The 21,870-nt window shown below is 42.9% G+C and overlaps 1 protein-coding gene across 1 annotated transcript; it reads left to right on the top strand.

Annotated features, from left to right (window-relative positions):
• Positions 1–1,267: 1,267 nt before the first annotated feature.
• Positions 1,268–21,708, top strand: LOC118359611 (interleukin-17 receptor C-like). Its single transcript, XM_035738150.2, is given in 18 exon segments — positions 1,268–1,412; positions 1,610–2,016; positions 5,405–5,429; positions 5,546–5,674; positions 8,162–8,272; positions 8,460–8,566; positions 8,714–8,822; positions 10,513–10,554; positions 15,283–15,422; positions 15,529–15,585; positions 15,725–15,782; positions 15,884–16,122; positions 16,227–16,277; positions 16,405–16,456; positions 16,962–17,057; positions 17,226–17,264; positions 17,501–18,259; positions 18,262–21,708. Coding segments are annotated over 17 exon segments (2,163 nt in total). The 5' UTR covers positions 1,268–1,412; positions 1,610–1,899; the 3' UTR covers positions 18,294–21,708.
• The last annotated feature ends 162 nt before the right edge of the window (positions 21,709–21,870 follow it).

Here is a 21,870-nt window from a genome sequence, read left to right as displayed (position 1 = left end):
ATTAAACTGAACTCAGAACAACCTGTAATTTCTTCCCCACTCAACCGGTTGATGTTATCAGTAAAACAAATGAGCTGACAGCCGGTTGATGTTGCGAAACAAGAAGCCAGACTTACAGGACTGATCAGATGAAAAAATGGAAAAACTACTGTATGTATGGCATAGAGTACATACTGTACATGGCATAACCCATCTCTAACCTGCATCTAACCATCTCATTCATACCCCGGCTTAGTCAACAAGCTAACTAACAAACAAAGTCTGTTTCAACATTTTCCAGATATGTGAAACAAACTAATGCAAAATAATAATAAAATGTTTGTGCCTGTGCCTGTGCCTGTGCCTGTACCTGTGCCTGTACCTGTGCCTGTACCTGTGCCTGTACCTGTGCCTGTGCCTGTACTTGTGACTGTGCCTGAACCTGTGCCTGTGCCTGTACCTGTGCCTGTGCCTGTGCCTGTGCCTGTGCCTGTGCCTGTACCTGTGCCTGTGCCTGTGCCTGTACCTGTGCCTGTGCCTGTACCTGTGCCTGTGCCTGTGCCTGTGCCTGTACCTGTGCCTGTGCCTGTGCCTGTGCCTGTACTTGTGACTGTGCCTGAACCTGTGCCTGTGCCTGTACCTGTGCCTGTGCCTGTACCTGTGCCTGTACCTGTGCCTGTGCCTGTGCCTGTGCCTGTGCCTGTACCTGTGCCTGTACCTGTGCCTGTGCCTGTGCCTGTGCCTGTACCTGTGCCTGTGCCTGTACCTGTACCTGTGCCTGTGCCTGTACCTGTGCCTGTACCTGTGCCTGTGCCTGTACTTGTGACTGTGCCTGAACCTGTGCCTGTACCTGTGCCTGTGCCTATGAATTCCTGGGATCAGACCATAAAGCGTGAAACAGCTGAAACCTGACAGCCTGCCCTGAGAGTGGCTATGGAACAATGACTGCCTACTTTAGGTATTTACCTCTGTTCACCTCTCATGCCAATCTCAGGTCCCTAGTTAATGGTTAAGCTCTTATGGAGAAAGAAAAGCTAACAATGTTTAATTTCAGGCTTATAAGACTCGACCTTAGGGGATTAGCCTACTGCAACTGAACTTCTGTAAATTATGTGCCTGCCTGTTAGTGGACTATGGAAAGCAGCAGAGTTTGTATAAGCATAATTTTCAGAACTACTGGACTCATGGTTTACTTAAAAAGCTAAATAGCAAGAAATCTAACTGCCAACCCCATGCAGTGAAATTGAGCCACCTTTTCAGGTAAACACACCTCCCCTCTGTCCTCCTCCTGACTGTCACACACTCACTCTACATTCATAGAAGGCCATTTAGATATTTTCAGGAGATTGGGTGTAGTGTCACGGAGCACCCGCATCACTAGCTAGAGAACTGTCCATCAACCTGATACAGGAGGTGCATGTCCACACACAACTGTAAGTCAAATTGAAGTTAACCTTTGAAATTGAAATATTAATTAGTTGCTCTGCATCAATATATGAATTACATACAGTTATTAGTTAGTTCTGTGCTTGAGAAATGTATCTTATTCAATACAGAAATGTAGCCTGCTTAAAGTTTTAGTAGCCTGCTTCAGCTAGCAATTTATTAACCCCCCTTCTCTCGCCCTCAGCCAGGTTGGATCCTGTTAAGCCTACCTGTCTCCAGTAGCCCAGGATCTTCGGCAGGTCCTGTTTCAGTGCCCAGGAAGAACGCACTGGGAAACACTGCGACTTTGGAGGACTGCCAGTACATGTTTGGTTGTGACAAGTATAATTATCTTGTCTCTAGGTAATGGTGTTAGAATCAGCTTGATCTGCGCAACTACCTCCACTTTTCCAGACAGACTTTCCGGACAGGGCACTGGCACAAGAAGGCCTGGACCTTGGACGCAGAAGCTCTGTACGGCGTGTTGTAGTACCAATGGCTCGCCTGTTCCCTTGCACTCACTTTGTCCTACTGTTACTGCTGCAGCTAACGTCCCCATCTGCAGGTGCACTAGAGATGATAGATGGCGCAAATCGACTCACCTGCGACCAGGTAAAAGAAGGAGCAAATTAACATGAGGCCTGTCAGGTTTTCTTAAATTGTTTATTGATTTTTTTATTATTTCAATTATGAAGCTAATAGTGCAAGTACTGTATTTAGACTACATACTGATCAGGTATAGCTATTGCATAAAAGTATGATTGGTAAGTATCCTTGGGACGTCCTTACTCCATTGAAGTTGACATTTAAAATGGTTAAGGTAAGGGTTAAGGGTTAGCTAAGGGTTATGGTTAAGGTCAAGGTAAGGGTAGGGGTTAAGTTTAGGGTTAGGTTTTAGAGTAAGGACGTCCCAAGGATCCCGAATAGTGTAATTACACTATAACAATAAGGCCCCCTTAAAATGAAGCGTTACCATATGGTTGTATAGTTTTAGCATTATGACAGTCTACTCAGATCGTTCTCTGATGATGTTGGATGGGGTCATGGAATGTTTTGGCCTGGAGTTTCCATTAAGTCGGATGTTGTGCATGTTGGTGTGATCTGTACTACAACAATGTTTGAGTATAACTGCTTATGAGAATCCCACCTGTACCACCCTATTTATTTTGTGTACTCAGGACAGCCTCAGGTCAATCATAGATGTGTGTGCTTGTGTGCTTGGATGTGCATGTGTACACTTGTGTTGCTTTCTTTACCACATGTAAATGAATGTGGACTTTGTATGTGTTTATATGAGTGTGTGGGGGGTGAGCTGTCATATGTGGAGGACACATGCAAAACCAATCACACAGAGCTTTAGTTCACGTGCACGCACCATGCACAGCCATATGTCGTATCTAGCAGGAGGCTGGCAGAAAGAAATCACAACTAGAGTACCTACAACTAAATTCCTGATCTAGTCTGGGATACAGTGCATTCGGAAAGTATTCAGACCCCTTGACTTTTTCAACACTTTGCTACATTACAGCCTTATTCTAAAATATTTTTTTCCCTCTTTAATCTACACACAATACCCCATAATGACAAGCAAAAACAGGTTTTTATAAATATTTGCAAATAATAATAATACATTTACATAAGTATTCAGACCCTGTATTGGCTGTGTGCTTAGGGTTGTTGTCCTGTTGGAAGGTGAACCTTCGCCCCAGTCTGAGGTCCTCTCTCCCGTACGGGCTCGGGAGAGACGAAGGTTGAAAGTCATGCGTCCTCCGATACACAACCCAACCAAGCCGCACTGCTTCTTTACACAGCGCGATCCAACCTGGAAGCCAGCCGCACCAATGTGTCGGAGGAAACACTGTGCACCTGGCAACCTTGGCGACACACTGCGGCTGGCCCGCCACAGAAGTCGCTGGTGCGCGATGAGACAAGGACATCCCTACCTGCCAAACCCTCCCTAACCCGGACGACGCTAGGCCAATTGTGCGTCGCCCCACGGACCTCCCGGTCGCGGCCGGTTACGACAGAGCCTAGGCGCGAACACAGAGTCTCTGATGGCACAGCTGGCGCTGCAGTACAGTGCCCTTAACCACTGCACCACCCGGCCCAACATACACTAAGTTAACTGTGCCTTTAAACAGCTTGGAAAATTCCAGAAAATGATGTCATGGCTTTAGAAGCTTCTGATAGGCTAATTGACATAATTTGAGTTAATTGGAGGTGCACCTGTGGATGTATTTCAAGGCCTACCTTCAAACTCATTGCCTCTTTGCTTGACATCATGGGAAAATCAAAATTAATCAGACAAAACAAATGGTAGACCTCCACAAGTCTGGTTCATCCTTGGGAGCAATTTGCAAATCCCATGTTCATCTGTACAAACAATAGTATTCAAGTATAAACACCATGGGACTACGCAGCCATCATACCGCTCAGGAAGGAGACGCGTTCTGTCTCCTAGAGATGAACGTACTTTGGTGCGAAAAGTGCAAATCAATCCCAGAACAACAACAAAGGACCTTGTGAAGATGCAGGAAACAGGTACAAAAGTATCTATATCAACAGTAAAACAAGTCCTATGTCGACATAACCTGAAAGGCCGCTCAGCAAGGAAGAAGCCACTGCTCCAAAACCGCCATAAAAAAATCCAGACTACGATTGCAACTGCACATGGGGACAAATATCGTACTTTTTGGAGAAATGTCCTCTGGTCTGATGAAACAAAAATAGAATTGTTTAGCCATAATGACCATTGTTATGTTTGGAGCAAAAAGGGGGAGGCTTGCAAGCCGAAGAACACCATCCCAACCGTGAAGCATGGTTGGCAGCATCATGTTGTGGAGGTGCTTTGCTGCAGAAGGGACTGGTGCACTTCACAAAATAGATGGCATCATGAGGAAAAAGTATGTGGATATATTGAAGCAACATCAGTCGGGAAGTTAAAGCTTGGTCGCAAATGGGTCTTCCAAATGGACAATGACCCCAAGCATACTTCCAAAGTTGTGGCAAAATGGCTTAAGGACAACAAAGTCAAGGTATTGGAGTGGCCATCACAAAGCCCTGACCTCAATCCTATAGAAAACCTGTGGGCAGAACTGAAAAAGTGTTTGCGCAAGGAGACCTACAAATTACACCAGCTCTGTCAGGAGGAATGGGCCAAAATTCACCCAACTTATTGTGGGAAGCTTGTGGAAGGCTATCCGAAACGTTTGACCCAAGTTAAACAATTTAAAGGCAATGCTACCAAATACTAATTGAATGTATGTAAACTTCTGACCCACTGGGAATGTGATGAAAGAAATAAAAGCTGAAATAAATAATTCTCTCTGCTATTATTCTGACATTTCACCTTCTTAAAATAACGTGGTGATCCTAGCTGACCTAAGACATGGAATTTTTACTAGGATTAAATGGCAGTAATTGTGAAAAACTGAGTTTAAATGTATTTGGCTAAGGTGTATGTAAACTTCAGACTTCAACTGTAAACAAGGTATTTCTGTTTTCACTTTGTCATTGTGGGGTATTGTGTGTAGATTGATGAGGATAAAAAAAAATCAAATCCATTTTAGAACAAGGGTTAACATAGCAAAATGTGGAGAACGGGAATGGGTCAGCGCTGGTTAAACACTTGATCAGTTTGAGTGAGCAGATTTATGTTTTGATTGACAGATGCGATGTACCTCAGTCTGTACTGTAGCACACACAGACACATCAAAGTTTTAATGCTCATTATGTATTCATGACCAGGCTAGAGTGTGACACCCAATCCTAGGGCTTGAGTGTTCCATCTCCACTGCTGTTGACCATTTCCAAGGATACAGTTCTGGGAGCAAGGTCATGAGAATTGACCTCTAGTGTAGTTGTGTGCAGTTAAACGGAAGAACATGTGTCACGTATATCAAGTGGAAGTATTACTATGTATTTAAATAATAATTACACAATCATATGTCTGGTCTGGTATGTTGTAAGAAATCACTCTCTCTCTGTGCTCTTTCCTTAGGGTCTGACTGACTGCAGTGTAAAAGGTGAGACCATACAAAGCATCATATATAGTCCATCATAAGCCAAAATATATTAGAACACTTATCATGACATTGACATCTCTCTCTCTATCGATTTCTCTGTCTCTTCTGCATCTTAGATGTTGCCTTTCCTGGCATGAAGGGTCCTGTGAAAGTTAGCCGGCTGGAGCTCAGCGTGTTTCTGTGTTGCACCAACGGCCAATACTGCAAACCCTGCCTGCGAGTCACGGTCTACTTCACAATCAAAGGTAGCCCTACTGCTTCAACCATTCAGTTGCAGCAGACACTATCATCATAGGCAACTGTGATGTATGGATGCTATTCCACAGTCTTTACTGCATACTCTACCATACCACTATCCCTAACTACACAACTAACCTTAACTCCAACAGGAAGTCACTGTGCCTGGGACAGGAGCATGCCATACCTACAGCAGGATTGTATTGATAGATTATATTGATAGGTTGTATTGATGTATTGATAGGTTGTATTGATAGGGTGTATTGATGTATTGATAGATTATATTGATAGGTTGTATTGATGTATTGATAGGTTGTATTGTTAGGGTGTATGGATGTATTGATAGGTTCTATTGATAGGTTGTATTGATGTATTGATAGGTTGTATTGATAGGGTGTATGGATGTATTGATAAGTTGTATTGATAGGGTGTATGGATGTATTGATAGGTTGTATTGATAGGTTGTATTGATAGGGTGTATGGATCTATTGATAGGTTATATTGATGTATTGATAGGTTGTATTGATGTATTGATAGGTTATATTGATAGGTTGTATTGATGTATTGATAGGTTGTATTGATAGGGTGTATGGATCTATTGATAGGTTGTATTGATGTATTGATAGGTTGTATTGATGTATTGATAGGTTATATTGATAGGTTGTATTGATGTATTGATAGGTTGTATTGATAGGGTGTATGGATCTATTGATAGGTTGTATTGATAGGTTGTATTGATGTATTGATAGGTTGTATTGATAGGTTGTATTGATAGGGTGTATGGATCTATTGATAGGTTGTATTGATAGGGTGTATGGATCTATTGATAGGTTATATTGATAGGTTGTATTGTTAGGTTGTATTGATGTATTGATAGGTTGTATTGATAGGGTGTATGGATGTATTGATAGGTTGTATTGATAGGTTGTATTGATAGGGTGTATGGATCTATTGATAGGTTATATTGATAGGTTGTATTGATAGGTTGTATTGATGTATTGATAGGTTGTATTGATAGGGTGTATGGATGTATTGATAGGTTGTATTGATAGGGTGTATGGATCTATTGATAGGTTATATTGATAGGTTTTATTGATAGGTTGTATTGATGTATTGATAGGTTGTATTGATAGGGTGTATGGATGTATTGATAGGTTGTATTGATAGGTTGTATTGATAGGGTGTATGGATCTATTGATAGGTTGTATTGATGTATTGATAGGTTGTATTGATAGGGTGTATGGATGTATTGATAGGTTGTATTGATGTATTGATAGGTTGTATTGATAGGGTGTATGGATCTATTGATAGGTTATATTGATAGGTTGTATTGATTTGATGTATTGATAGGTTGTATGGATAGGGTGTATGGATGTATTGATAGGTTGTATTGATAGGGTGTATGGATGTATTGATAGGTTGTATTGATAGGTTGTATTGATAGGTTGTATTGTATGGATCTATTGATAGGTTATATTGATAGGTTGTATTGATTTGATGTATTGATGTATTGATAGGTTGTATTGATAGGGTGTATGGATGTATTGATAGGTTGATGTATTGATGTATTGATAGGTTGTATTGATAGGGTGTATGGATCTATTGATAGGTTATATTGATAGGTTTTATTGATAGGTTGTATTGATGTATTGATAGGTTGTATTGATAGGGTGTATGGATGTTGTATTGATAGGTTGTATTGATAGGTTGTATTGATAGGGTGTATGGATCTATTGATAGGTTGTATTGATGTATTGATAGGTTGTATTGATAGGGTGTATGGATGTATTGATAGGTTGTATTGATAGGGTGTATGGATCTATTGATAGGTTGTATTGATAGGTTGTATTGATAGGGTGTATGGATCTATTGATAGGTTATATTGATAGGTTGTATTGATTTGATGTATTGATAGGTTGTATTGATAGGGTGTATGGATGTATTGATAGGTTGTATTGATAGGGTGTATGGATGTATTGATAGGTTGTATTGATGTATTGATAGGTTGTATTGATAGGGTGTATGGATGTATTGATAGGTTGTATTGATAGGGTGTATGGATGTATTGATAGGTTGTATTGATAGGGTGTATGGATGTATTGATAGGTTGTATTGATAGGGTGTATGGATGTATTGATAGGTTGTATTGATAGGGTGTATTGATAGGTTGTATTGATAGGGTGTATGGATGTATTGATAGGTTGTATTGATAGGGTGTATGGATCTATTGATAGGTTGTATTGATAGGTTGTATTGATAGGGTGTATGGATCTATTGATAGGTTATATTGATAGGTTGTATTGATGTATTGATAGGTTGTATTGATAGGGTGTATGGATGTATTGATAGGTTGTATTGATAGGGTGTATGGATCTATTGATAGGTTGTATTGATAGGTTGTGGGGCATTTGCAGGTTATTCTTAACTCTTGCTGTTCTCATTTGTTGATGCTGTTCTCAGCACATGACTTGTTGTTGCTGTTTCTGCTGTCCCAGATAAACATGAGGACCAGGAAGTGTCTGGTGACTACAGTGACGAAGACGACAGCTCTAACCAGAAGGAATTAAGAGAAGAGAGTCTCCTAGGGATGCCACGCGGCACAACAGGTAATCAAAAAGAGTGTGTCAAAAGAGAGAAAACACACCCACACACACTCCTTGGGCGTACAAGTTGGTCAAGTAAAATAAATGAAAGTCACTCAATCTAAAGTTGTGGTTGACTGTTAATGTGTCTTTTGCACTTTCTCATGGTAAATAATACATTGTTTGTTGTCTCTCCTACTGTGTGTTCCAGCAGCTTCTGTAACCGTGTGTTACAGCTACCCAAACATTTTGAATCGCTGCAAAGAAGTGACATTTACATTGATCCATTCAGCTCTGGGGGACCAGCACCCTCCTGAGGTACACATTCCTTTTATCGCCTGTCATTAAACTGTTGTCTATTAAAAATGTTAGGGTTATTTTGGGTAACTTTGGGCACTGCTAGGGTTGTTTAGTGGAAAGAACATATAGCCTAGTATGTAATAGGTTCATGTTTGACTTCTGTAGCTGTGGCTGTCCATATTGTTGGAGCCAGAGCCAGTACAATATGGAAGTCCAGTCATCGTCCACGCATTATATACCTCCGTTACCACCACTATCCCCTCCTTAGAAGATGGTAAGTGGCATTCTTTATACCACAATACCATAGCTGTACTATAAAGATGTTATTGATATGCATACACTACCGGTCAAAAGTTTTAGAACACTTACTCATTCAAGGGTTTTTCATTATTTAAATAATAGATATAGAATATAGAATAATAGTGAAGACATCAAAACTATGAAATAACACATATGGAATCATGTAGTAACCAAAAAAGTGTTAAACAAATCAAAATATATTTAATATTTGAGATTCTTCCAAAAGCAACCCTTTGCCTTGATGACAGTTTGCACACACTCGGCATTCTCTCAACCAGCTTCACCTGGAATGCTTTTCCAACAGTCTTGAAGGAGTTCCCACATATGCTGAGCACTTGTTGGCTCTTTTCCTTCGCTCTGTGGTCCCACTCATCCCAAACCATCTCAATTGGGTCAAAGTCAGGGGATTGTGGAGGCCAGGTCATCTGATGCAGCACTTCATCACTCTTCTTCTTGGTAAAATAGTCCTTACACAGCCTGTGTTTTGGGTCATTGTCCTGTTAAAAAACAAATTATAGTCCCACTAAGCTCAAACAAGATGGGATGGCGCATCGCTGCAGAATGATGTGGTAGCCATGCTGGTTAAGTGTGCCTTAAATTCTAAATAAATCACGGACAGTGTCACCAGCAAAGCAATCCCCACCATCACACCTCCTCCTCCATGCTTCACAGTGGGAACCACACATATGGAGATCATCAGTTTACATACACGCGTCTCACAAAAACACGGAGGTTGGAACCAAACATCTCCAATTTGGACTCATCAGACCAAAGGACAGATTTCCAGTGTTCTAATGTTCATTGCTTGTGTTTCTTGGTCCAAGCATATCTCCTTTGAACAGTTGATGTTGAGATGTGTCTGTTACTTGAACTCTGTGAAGCATTTATTTGGACTGCAATCTGAGGTGCAGTTAATTCCCCTTTTAATTCCAACTCTAATGAACTTATCCTCTGCAGCAGAGGTAACTCTGGGTCTTCCTTTCCTGTGGCACTGCTCATGAGAGCCAGTTTCATCATAGCGCTTGATGGTTTTCGACAGCCAAGAACTTTAAAAGTTCTTGAAATGTTCCATATTGACTGACCTTCATGTCTTAAAGTAATGATGGACTGTCATTTCTCTTTGCTTATTGGAGCTGTTCTTGCCATAATATGGACTTGGTCTTTTGCCAAATAGGGCTATCTTCTGTTTACCACCCCTACCTTGTCACAATACAACTGATTAGCTCAAACGTATTAAGAAGGAAAGACATTCCTCAAGTTAACTTTTAAGAAGGCACACCTGTTAATTTAAGTGCATTCTAGGTGACTACCTCATGAAGCTGTTTGAGAGAATGCCAAGAGTGTACAAAGCTGTCATCAAGGCAAAGGATGGCCATTTGAAGAATCTCCCATTTAAAATATATTTTGATTTGCTTAACACTTTTTTGGTTACTACATGATTCCATGTGTTATTTAGTAGTTTTGATGTCTTCACTATTATTCTACAATGTAGAAAATAGTACAATGTTTTTTTTTAAACCTTGAATGGTTAGGTGTTCTAAAACTTTTCATTGGTAGTGTACATTCCTCAGATCATGAATTTTGACTACCTCTCTCTCTCTCTCTCTCTCTCTCTCTCTCTCTCTCTCTCTCTCTCTGTCTCTCTCCCCCACTCTATCTCTCAGTTTGTTCCTCTGACCTAGATAGTGTTGTGAAAGAATGTGATGGTGAGTCACTGTAATTTATAATGCAACCCTGCATCCCCATAGTATTATACTGTACCTGCTTTAGTTTAAACCTTTACATCTCTTATTGATTGACATTTGATATACAGCACCAGTCAAACGTTTGCACACACCTACTCATTCAAGGGTTCTTCTTTATATTTACTATTTTCTACATTGTAGAATAATAGTGAAGACATCAAAACTATGAAATAACACATGGAATCATCTAGCAACCAAAAAAGTTACATACAATACATTTTAGATTTGAGATTCTTCAAAGTAGCCACCCTTTGCATTGATGACAGCTTTGCACACTCTTGGCAGTCTCTCAACCAGCTTCACTTGGAATGCTTTTCCAACAGTCTTGCAGGAGTTCCCTCATACGCTGAGCACTTGTTGGCTGCTTTTCCTTCACTCTGCGGTCCAACTCATCCCAAACTATCTCAATTTAGTTGGGGTTGGGTGATTGTGTAGTCTAGGTCATCTGATGCAGCACTCCATCACTCTCCTTCTTGGTCAAATAGCCATTACACAGCCTGGAGGTGTGTTTGGTCATTGTCCTGTTGAAAACGAATTATAGTCCCATTAACCCCAAACCAGATGAGATGGCATATTGCTGCAGAATGCTGTGGTAGCCATGCTGGTTAAGTGTACCTTGAATTCTAAAAAAATCACAGACAGTGTCACCAGCAAAGCACCACCACACCATCACACCTCCCACATGCTTCACGGTGGGAACCACACATGCAGAGATCATCCGTTCACCTACTCTGCATCTCACAAAGACACGGCGGTTGGAACCAAACATCTCCAATTTGGACTCATCAGACCAGAGGACAGATTTCCATCGGTTTAATGTCCATTGACCGTGTTTCTTGGCCCAAGCAAGTCTCTTCTTCTTATTGGTGTCCTTAGTAGTGGTTTCTTTGCAGCAATTCGACCATGAAGGCCTGATCCACGCAATCTCCTCTGAAAAGTTGATGTTGAGATGTGTCTGTTATTTGAACTCTGTGAAGCATTTATTTGGGCTGCAATCTGAGGCTGGAAACTCAAATGAACTTATCCTCTGCAGCAGAGATAACTCTGGGTCTTCCTTTAATGTTTCGGTCTGGTGATGGACTGTTGTTTCTCTTTGCTTATTTGAGCTGTTCTTGCAATAATATAGACTTGGTCTTTTACCAAATAGGGCTGTTTTATTTTATTTCACCTTTATTTAACCAGGTAAGCTATTTGAGAACAAGTTCTCATTTGCAACTGCGACCTGGCCAAGATAAAGCATAGCAATTCGACACATACAGCAACACAGAGTTACACACGGAATAAACATAGTCAGTAATACACTAGAACAAAAGGAAACAAAAAGTCTATATACAGTGAGTGGAAATGAGGCAAGATAAGGGAGTTAAGGCAATAAATAGGCCATGGTTGTGAAATAATTACAATATAGCAATTAAACACTGGAATGGTAGATGTGCAGAAGATGAATGTGCAAGTAGAGATACTGGGGTGCAAAGGAGCAAGATAAATGAATAAATACTGTATGGGGATGAGGTAGGTAGATAGATGGGCTGTTTACACATGGGCTATGTACAGGTGCAGTGATTTGTGAGCTGCTCTGACAGCTGGTGATTAAAGCTAGTGAGGGAGATATGAGTCACCATCTTCAGAGATTTTTGCAGTTCGTTCCAGTCATTGGCAGCAGAGAACTGAAAGGAAAGACGACCAAATTAGGATTTGGCTTTGGGGGTGACCAGTAAGATATACCTGCTGGAGCGCATGCTACTAGTGGGTACTGTTATGGTGACCAGTGAGCTGAGATACGGTGGGGCTTTACCTAGCAGAGACTTGGAGATAATCTGTAGCCAGTGGGTTTGGCGACGAGTATGAAGCGAGGGACAACCAACGAGAGCGTACAGGTCGCAATGGTGGGTAGTGTATGGGGCTTTGGTGAGAAAACGGATGGCACTGTGATAGACTGCATCCAGTTTGTTGAGTAGAGTGTTGGAGGCTATTTTATAGATGACATCACCGAAGTCGAGGATCGGTAGGATGGTCAGTTTTACGAGGGTATGTTTGGCAGCATGAGTGAAGGATGCTTTGTTGTGATATAGGAAGCCAATTCTAGATGTAATTTTGGATTGGAGATGCTTAATCTGAGTCTGGAAGGAGAGTTTACAGTCTAACCAGACACCTATGTATTTGTAGTTGTCCACGTATTCTAAGTCAGAGCCGTCCAAAGTATTGATGCTAGACGGGCGAGCAGGTGCGGGCTGTGATCATCTGAATACCATGCTTTTCGTTTTACTTGCATTTAAGAGCATTTGGAGGCCACGGAAGGAGAGTTGTATGGCATTGAAGCTCGTCTGGAGGTTAGCTAACACAGTGTCCAAAGAGGGGCCAGAAGTATACAGAATGGTGTCGTCTGCGTAGAGGTGTACCAGAGAATCACCAGCAGCAAGAGCAACTTCATTGATGTATACAGAGAAGTCGGCCTGAGAATTGAACCCTGTGGCACCCCCATAGAGACTGCCGGAGGTCCGGACAACAGGCCCTCCGATTTGACACACTGAACTCTATCAGAGAAGTAGTTGGGGTACCAGGCGAGGCAATCATTTGAGAAGCCAAGGCTGTCGAGTCTGCCGATGAGGATGTGGTGATTGACTGAGTCGAAAGCCTTGGCCAGGTCGATGAATACGGCTGCACAGTAATGTCTCTTATTGATGGCAGTTATGATGTCGTATAGGACCTTGAGCGTGGCTGAGGTGCACACATGACCAGCTCTGAAACCAGATTGCATAGCGGAGAAGGTACGGTGGGATTCGAAATGGTTGATAATCTGTTTGTTAACTTAGCTTTCGAAGACCTTAGAAAGACAGGGTAGAATAGATATAGGTCTGTAGCAGTTTGGGTCTAGAGTGTCTCCCCCTTTGAAGAGGGGGATGACCGCGTCAGCTTACCAAGCTTTGGGAATCTCAGACGATACGAAAGAGAGGTTGAACAGGCTAGTAATAGGGGTTGCAACAATTTTGGCAGATAATTTTAGAAATAGAGGGTCCAGATTGTCTAGCCCGGCTGATTTGTAGGGGTCCAGATTTTGCAGCTCTTTCAGAACATCAGCTATCTGGATTTGGGTGAAGGAGAAATGGTAGGGGCTTTGGCAGGTTGCTGTGGAGGTTGCCGGGCAGTTGACCGGGGTAATAGCAGCCAGGTGGAAAGCATAGCCAGCCGTATAGAAATACTTATTGAAATTCTCAATTATAGTGGATTTATCGGTGGTGACAGTATTTCCTAGCCTCAGAGCAGTGGGCAGCTGGGAGGAGGTGCTCTTATTCTCCAGGGACTTTACAGTGTCCCAGAACTTTTTTGAGTTTGTACTACAGGATGCAAATTTCTGTTTGAAAAAGCTAGCCTTAGCTTTCCTAACTGCCTGTGTGTATTTGTTCCTAACTTCCCTGAAAAGTTGCATATCACAGGGGCTATTCGATGCTAATGCAGAACGCCACAGGATGTTTTTGTGCTGGTCAAGGGCACACAGGTCTGGAGTGAACCAAGGACAATATCTATTCCTAGTTCTAAATTTGTTGAATGGGGCATGCTTATTTAAGATGGTGAGGAAGGCACTTCTAAAGAATATTCAGGTATCATCTACTGACGGGATGAGGTCAATGTCATTCCAGGATACCCCGGCCAGGTCAATTAGAAAGGCCTGTTCACAGAAGTGTTTAGGGAGCGTTTGACAGTGATGAGGGGTGGTCGTTTGGTGGCAGACCCATTACAGATGCAGGCAATGAGGCAGTGATCGCTGAGATCTTGATTGAAAACAGCAGAGGTGTATTTGAAGGGCAAGTTAGTTAGGATGACATCTATGATGGTGCCCGTGTTTACGGATTTGGAGTTGTACCTGGTAGGTTCATTGATAATTTGTGTGAGATTGAGGGCATCAAGCTTGGATTGTAGGATGGCCGGGGTGTTAAGCATGTCCCAGTTTAGGTCACCTAGTAGCACGAGCTCAGAAGATAGATGGGGGGCAATCAATTCACATATGGTATCGAGGGCACAACTGGGGGCAGAGGGAGGTCTATAGCAAGCGGTAACAGTGAGAGACTTGTTTCTGGAAAGGTGAATTTTTAGAAGTAGAAGCTCGAATTGTTTGTGTACAGACTTGGATAGTAATACAGAACTCTGCAGGCTATCTTTGCAGTAGATGCAACACCGGCCCCTTTGGCAGTTCTATCTTGGCGGAAAATGTTATAATTAGCGATTGAGATTTCAAGGTTTTTGGTGGTTTTCCTAAGCCAGGATTCAGACACGACTAAGACATCTGGGTTGGAAGAGTGTGATAACTTCTTTATACCACCCCTACCTTGTCACAGCACAACTGATTGGCTCAAACCCATCAGGAAGGAAAGAAATTCCACAAATTAACTTTTAACAAATCACACTTGTCAATTTAAATGCATTCCAGTTGACTAACACATGAAGCTGGTTGAGAGAATACAAAGCTTGTGCAAGGCTGTCACCAAGGCAAAGAGTGGCTACTTTGAAGAATCTCAGATATAAAATATATTTTGATTTATTTAAACTTTTTGGTTACTACATGATTCCATATTATTTCATAGTTTTGATGTTTTCACTATTATTCTACAATATCTAAAAATGGTAAAAACAAAGAAAAACCTTTGAATGAATAGGTGTGTCCAAAATCTTGACCGGTACTATATGTCTCAGCGCCCAAGCTCAGAGCTGTGATTGATAAGAAGAGAGGTGTGGCTGTGCTCCAACTGGACAGTTCTAACAAGACACCGACCAGTGAGATGGGCATGTGCCAGATGTTCGGGACTGGAGAACCTTGCAGATACCAGAAGTGGGTCAGTATGTATAAAGAAAAGTCACACATTTTTTTTACAAGGTCCAGCTGTGACCTCCTTACTCACTGTCACCTTCTCTTTCTCACACCCTTTCTTCTTCTTTCAGAGCCAGAGAGAGATGAGCATTCCTTTGAGGTCTATAGCGCCCTGTCTGTGCTTTCAGGTAAACAGTGCTTGATTTTTCTGCAGCTCGGCATACCGAATCTAAGGAACAACTTGTTTCCAAAGCTGAATGGAATATTCATGATCATTGTCATGCAGGAGTCACTTGTGCACATTCCTTGTATGTTGCTTTACAACAGGTTTGGTGGAAGGGACATAATCTACGCAGAGAGATCTGCCCCTTCATGAACAACAAAGGTAAGGAGTTCAATCAGATTCCCTCCCTACCGCAGAACTCTTGACTCTGGACTGGAAACATTTGTTATTGTAACACCCAAATGTCTCCATTCCTCTCTCAGAGCTTTTCAGAAGAATGTGGGACAACAACGTGTCCTTGTCAGTGGAGGAGGCTCAGACGAAGGTGGGGAACGGTACAGTGCTGAGTTGGAACGTGACTGCCCCCTGTCGCCTGGAGGGGGAACTGTGGCTGTGTAGAAGGGGCTCAGCGGGGGGGCATTGCGAGGAGTTGAAGGGCTCCAGGCAGAGGATGCACAAGCACACACATGCCGGGTGGACGCCCACTCTCCACGGACACTGGGTAAGGCCTACCGTGTGAGGTCGACTTACCCTTCACCTTTGACCTTACTGAGGACCTTACTGAATATGACTGTTGAGTTTCTGTTTCTGTTGTTTTTTTTTCAGAAAAGAGGAGAGTTCATCAATGTGAACCCTCATCCTGCTCTGTGTGTCCAGGTAAACACTTCTCCACTGACCTGTGGACAGAGTGCACTGTTTGAATGAAATTGTGAGCCTGTACTTACTCTGAAATGCAGTACTGTAAGTGTTTATGCCTGACACCACACTGTTTCTTGTTGTCTAGATGAAAGTACAGGGGATGGATACAAAGCTGGATCCCGTGTGTCCATTTGCAAGTATGAATTTCACCCCTGAGTGTCAATATGTTACATTTTATAAGGTTTACCTATAGTTCTAAACTGGTTGTATGCTGTATTTGGCTGTACTAAGGATTGGTTAAATGGTCATCAATTCATTAATGCAACTGACCCACACTCTTAGAGAAAAGGTACTATCTAGAAACCAAAATGGTTAATTTGCTGTCCCCATATGAGAACCCTTTGCAGAACCAATTTTGGTTCCAGGTAGAACCCTTTTCAAAGAGGGTTCTACCTGGAACCAAAAATGGTTATTCTATGGCTCAAAGGCGAAGAACCTTTTTGGAACCCTTTTTACTAAGAGTGAAATATACTGGATTATTAACAGGTTAGGTCTTTGGTTAATCTGTGTCTCTATAACGCGCAGCATAGAGATTAGTGCTAAATTAGCTAAAGAGCATATTTGGCAGAAATAATGGATACGATGATGGATTATGAGGCATTGGTCCACAGCTGTATGTAATCAGACTGACTTCCCCTATAGCACCACGGAACCGATGGCTACTGACTCTCCTAATAGGGCTGCTACTAATCTGTTTGGCAATACTTGGGGCCTACGTCATACATGGTGCTCTCAAAGGTTAGTGATGCAGCTATATATTATCAATATTATTACCTATCTCTGAAGCTATCTAATCATTAAATGTATTAACTATATATGAATATAATAATACTAGCCTGGGTGCCAACCTGACATTTTCGGGTGCCAATCTCATCATTATTCTTGCACTTTTTATCTCCCCCACAGGATACGTGTGGAGATGGTTGAAAGATGAGGACATAAAAGGTAAGATAAGCCTTTAAAACATTCCCTCACAATGCACTGTCTCCAATTATATCTGAATCCAATTATATTCTTTCTTCATGCTTCAGAAGAATAACCACCCTCTCTCTATCCCTTTTTTCTCTCTCTTCTTGGATCTCATTTCCTCGGCCACTCTTCTCTTTCTGTCCTCCCCCTCTCCCTCTCTTTCTCTCATCTCTTTCTCCCCCCCTCTCTCTCCCTCTCCCTCTCTCTCCCAGGTGCAGTAGGAGGTGGCCACATTGTGTTGCTGTACCCTCCTGACAATGATCAGGCTGTGCTGGGTCTGGTGTGTCGTCTGGGCTTGTCCCTCTCCTCTCTGGGCTTCAGTGTATCTCTAGACCTGTGGAGCCAGGCCGAGCTCAGTGTCCTGGGACCAGTTCCATGGCTCCACTCCCGGCTTGATCGCCTGCAGAGACAGGGGGGGAAAGTGGTGCTGGTGCTGACCCAGGCAGCTTGGGAGAGGGCTGAGGAGTGGGGCAGCCGGGGCTGGGAGAGGGATACTCTCTGGGGGAGGGGGTGTGACGAGGATGGGAAGTCAGGGGTGGGGTGTCGTTCTCCGTATTCAGATGTCTTCAGTGCCTCGCTCAGCTGCATTCTAGCGGACTACTTGCAGGGCCGCGCCGGCGAACGCTTCACCCTTGTGCAGTTTGAGTGTCTGCCTCCAGTCGGCTGCCGCCCCCTACCTGAGCTCTTCAGGGGGCTGCCGCTCTTCAGCCTCCCCTCCCAGAGCCTGGGCTTCCTGACTGAACTGGCTTTGGGGCGAGGTAGGGGGGCAGCATCAGGGCGACGAAGGCGGGCAGGGGGGCTCAGGGCAGCCTCACGGGCACTGGCTGGGGGGCTGAGAGGGTTTGTGGGGGGTTCGGCAATGTTACGGCTGGCCGGGCTGCCCCAGGACTGTGTTGGTGCAGGGGTTGAGGACCCCTGGGAGTCTGTGCCGCTGCAGCCATGTCTCACCACCTCACCGTCCAGCCCTGACACCTGCCCAAGACCAGCGGGATGGACTGGGTCTAAGAGGGCAGGAGAGGCTGAGGAGGAACCAGGGGCCTGTTCCGCAGGATACTAACTGTGGCACTGACATACTATAATCCGATACTGGACATTAGAGCTTCAGGAGATGGTAGTTTGAAACTGTGTCTCATGTACCTTTGGAGCTACTGTCCAAAGTAGAGCATGACTTGTTAATATTGTAAATTATTAACTTTTGCGGTCCTGAAAAACTACTGTCAACTCCAGTTTAGAGATTGCTCAGTTTGGCTGGGCGGCCAGCTCTAGAGAGGTTCTGGATGGCTCCAAAGTTCTCCCATTTATGGTTCCAAAGTTCTGTCCTATGTACAGTGCCTTCAGAAAGTATTCAGACCCCTTGAATGTTTCCTCCTTTTGTAACGTTACAATTTAAATCTAAAATGAATTAAATAAAAACAATTCCTCAACAATCTACAAACAATACCACATAATGACGAAGCTAAAAACAGGCTTTTAGAAATGTTTGCAAATCAAATAAAAAACATACAAAAGTATTCAGACCCTTTGCTATGAGACTCGAAATTGAGCTCAGGTGCATCCTGTTTCCATTGATCATCCTTGAGATGTTTTTACAACTTGATTGGAGTCCACCTGTGGTAAATTCAATTGATTGGAAATTATTTGGAAATGACACACGTGTCTATATAAGGATCCACAATTGGCAATGCATGTCAAAGCAAAAACCAAGCCATGAGGTCGAAGGAATTGTCCGTAGAGACCCAAGAGAGCATTCTGTCGTGGCACAGATCTGGGGAAGAGTACCAAAACAATTCCGCAGTATTGAAGGTCCCCAAGAACACAGTGGCCTCATTCTTAAATGGAAGAACTTTGGAATCCCCAAGAATCTCTAGAGCTGGCCGCCCAGCCAAACTTAGCAATCGGGGGAGAAGGGCCTTGGTCAGGGAGGTGACCAAGAACCTAATGGTCACTCTGACATAGCTCTAGAGTTCCTCTGTGGAGATGGGAGAACCTTCCAGAAGGACAGCCATCTCTGCAGCACTCCACCAATCAGGCCTTTATGGTATAGTGGCTAGATGGAAGCCATTCCTCAGTAAAAGGCACATGACAGCCAGCTTGGAGTTTGGCAAAAGGCACCTAAAGACTCTCAGACCGTGAGAAACAAGATTCACTGGTCTGATAGAACCAAGATTAAACTATTTGGCCTGAATTCCAGGCATCACATCTAGAGGAAAGCTGGCACCATTGCTATGGTGGTGGCAGCATCATGCTGTGGGGATGTTTTTCAGCGGCAGGGACTGGGAGACTAGTCAGGATCGAGGGAAAGATGAACGGAGCAAAGTACAGAAAGATCCTCAATGAAAACCTGCTGCAGAGCGCTCAGGACCTTAGACTGGGGCAAATGTTCACCTTCCAACAGGACAATGACCTTAACCACAAAGCCAAAACAACGCAGGAGTGGCTTCGGGACAAGTCTCTGAATGTCCTTGAGTGGCCCAGCCAGAGCCCGGACTTGAACCCGTTCGAACATCTCTGGAGAAACCTGAAAATAGCTGTGCAGCGACGCTCCCCTTCCAACCAGAGCTTGAGAGGATCTGCAGAGAAGAATGGGAGAACCTCCCCAAATACGGTTGTGCCAAGCTTGTATCTTCATACCCAATAATGTCTAAAAAATGTTTTTTGCTTTGTCATTATGGGGTATTGTGTGTAGAATAATGTGTGTAGATTGATGAGGGAAAAAACTATTTCATAAATTTTAGAGTAAGGCTGTAACCTAATCAAATGTATAAAAAGTAAAGGGGTCTGAATACTTTCTGAAGGCACTGTACATAGTCATTGAACACTGGTCACTTTTATAATGTTTACTTCCTGTTTTACCCATTTCATATGTATATACTGTATTCTAATCAAGGTTCACCCTATATAACTACTGCTGTACACACCTTTCCTTTCCTATTCATATACTGTCAATACTGTCCATACCCTCCATTATATATACAGTGGGCTAAAAAGTATTTAGTCAGCCACCAATTGTGCAAGTTCTCCCACTTAAAAAGATGAGAGAGGCCTGTAATTTTCGTCATAGGTACACTTCAACTATGACAGACAAAATGAGAAAAAAAATCCAGAAAATCACATTGTAGGATTTTTATGGAATTTATTTGCAAATTATGGTGGAAAATAAGTATTTGGTCAATAACAAAAGTTTATCTCAATACTTTGTTATATACCCTTTGTTGGCAATGACAGAGGTCAAACGTTTTCTGTAAGTCATCACAAGGTTTTCACACACTGTTGCTGGAATGTTGGCCCATTCCTCCATGCAGATCTCCTCTGGAGCAGTGATGTTTTGCGGCTGTTGCTGGGCAACACGGACTTTCAACTTCCTCCAAAGATTTTCTATGGGGTTGAGATCTGGAGACTGGCTAGTCCACTCCAGGACCTTGAAATGCTTCTTACGAAGCCACTCCTTCGTTGCCCGGGCTGTGTGTTTGGGATCATTGTCATGCTGAAAGACCCAGCCATGTTTCATCTTCAATGCCCTTGCTGATGGAAGGAGGTTTTCACTCAAAATCTCACGATACATGGCCCCATTCATTCTTTCCTTTACACGGATCAGTCGACCTGGTCCCTTTGCAGAAAAACAGCCCCAAAGCATGATGTTTCCACCCCCATGCTTCACAGTAGGAATGGTGTTCTTTGGATGCAACTCAGCATTCTTTGTCCTCCAAACACGACGAGTTGAGTTTTTACCAAAAAGTTTGATTTTGATTTCATCTGACCTTATGACATTCTCCCAAACTTCTTCTGGATCATCCAAATGCTCTCTAGCAAACTTCAGACAGGCCTGGACATGTACTGGCTTAAGCAGGGGGACACGTCTGGCACTGCAGGATTTGAGTCCCTGGCGGCGTAGTGTGTTACTGATGGTAGGCTTTGGTCCCAGCTCTCTGCAGGTCATTCACTAGGTCCCCCCGTGTGGTTCTGGGATTTTTGCTCACCGTTCTTGTGATCATTTTGACCCCACGGGGTGAGATCTTGCGTAGAGCCCCAGATCGAGGGAGATTATCAGTGGTCTTGTATGTCTTCCATTTCCTAATAATTGCTCCCACAGTTGATTTCTTCAAACCAAGCTGTTTACCTATTGCAGTTTCATTCTTCCCAGCCTGGTTCAGGTCTACAATTTTGTTTCTGGTGTCCTTTGACAGCTCTTTGGTCTTGGCCATAGTGGAGTTTGGAGTGTGACTGTTTGAGGTTGTGGACAGGTGTCTTTTATATTGATAACAAGTTGAAACAGGTGCCATTAATACAGGTAACGAGTGGAGGACAGAGGAGCCTCTTAAAGAAGAAGTTACAGGTCTGTGAGAGCCAGAAATCTTGCTTGTTTGTAGGTGACCAAATACTTATTTTCCACCATAATTTGCAAATAAATTCATAAAAAATCCTACAATGTGTTTTCTAGATTTTTTTTCTCATTTTGTGTGTCATAGTGGAAGTGTACCTATGATGAAAATTACAGGCCTTTCTCATCTTTTTAAGTGGGAAAACTTGCACAATTGGTGGCTGACTAAATACTTTTTTGCCCCACTGTGTGTGTATATATATA

The sequence above is a fragment of the Oncorhynchus keta genome, chromosome 27, assembly GCF_023373465.1.
Source record: "Oncorhynchus keta strain PuntledgeMale-10-30-2019 chromosome 27, Oket_V2, whole genome shotgun sequence".
NCBI classification, from domain to species: domain Eukaryota; kingdom Metazoa; phylum Chordata; class Actinopteri; order Salmoniformes; family Salmonidae; genus Oncorhynchus; species Oncorhynchus keta.
The sequence above is the reverse complement of the archived record's forward strand: the minus strand, read 5'-3'. Positions and strand labels throughout refer to the sequence as shown.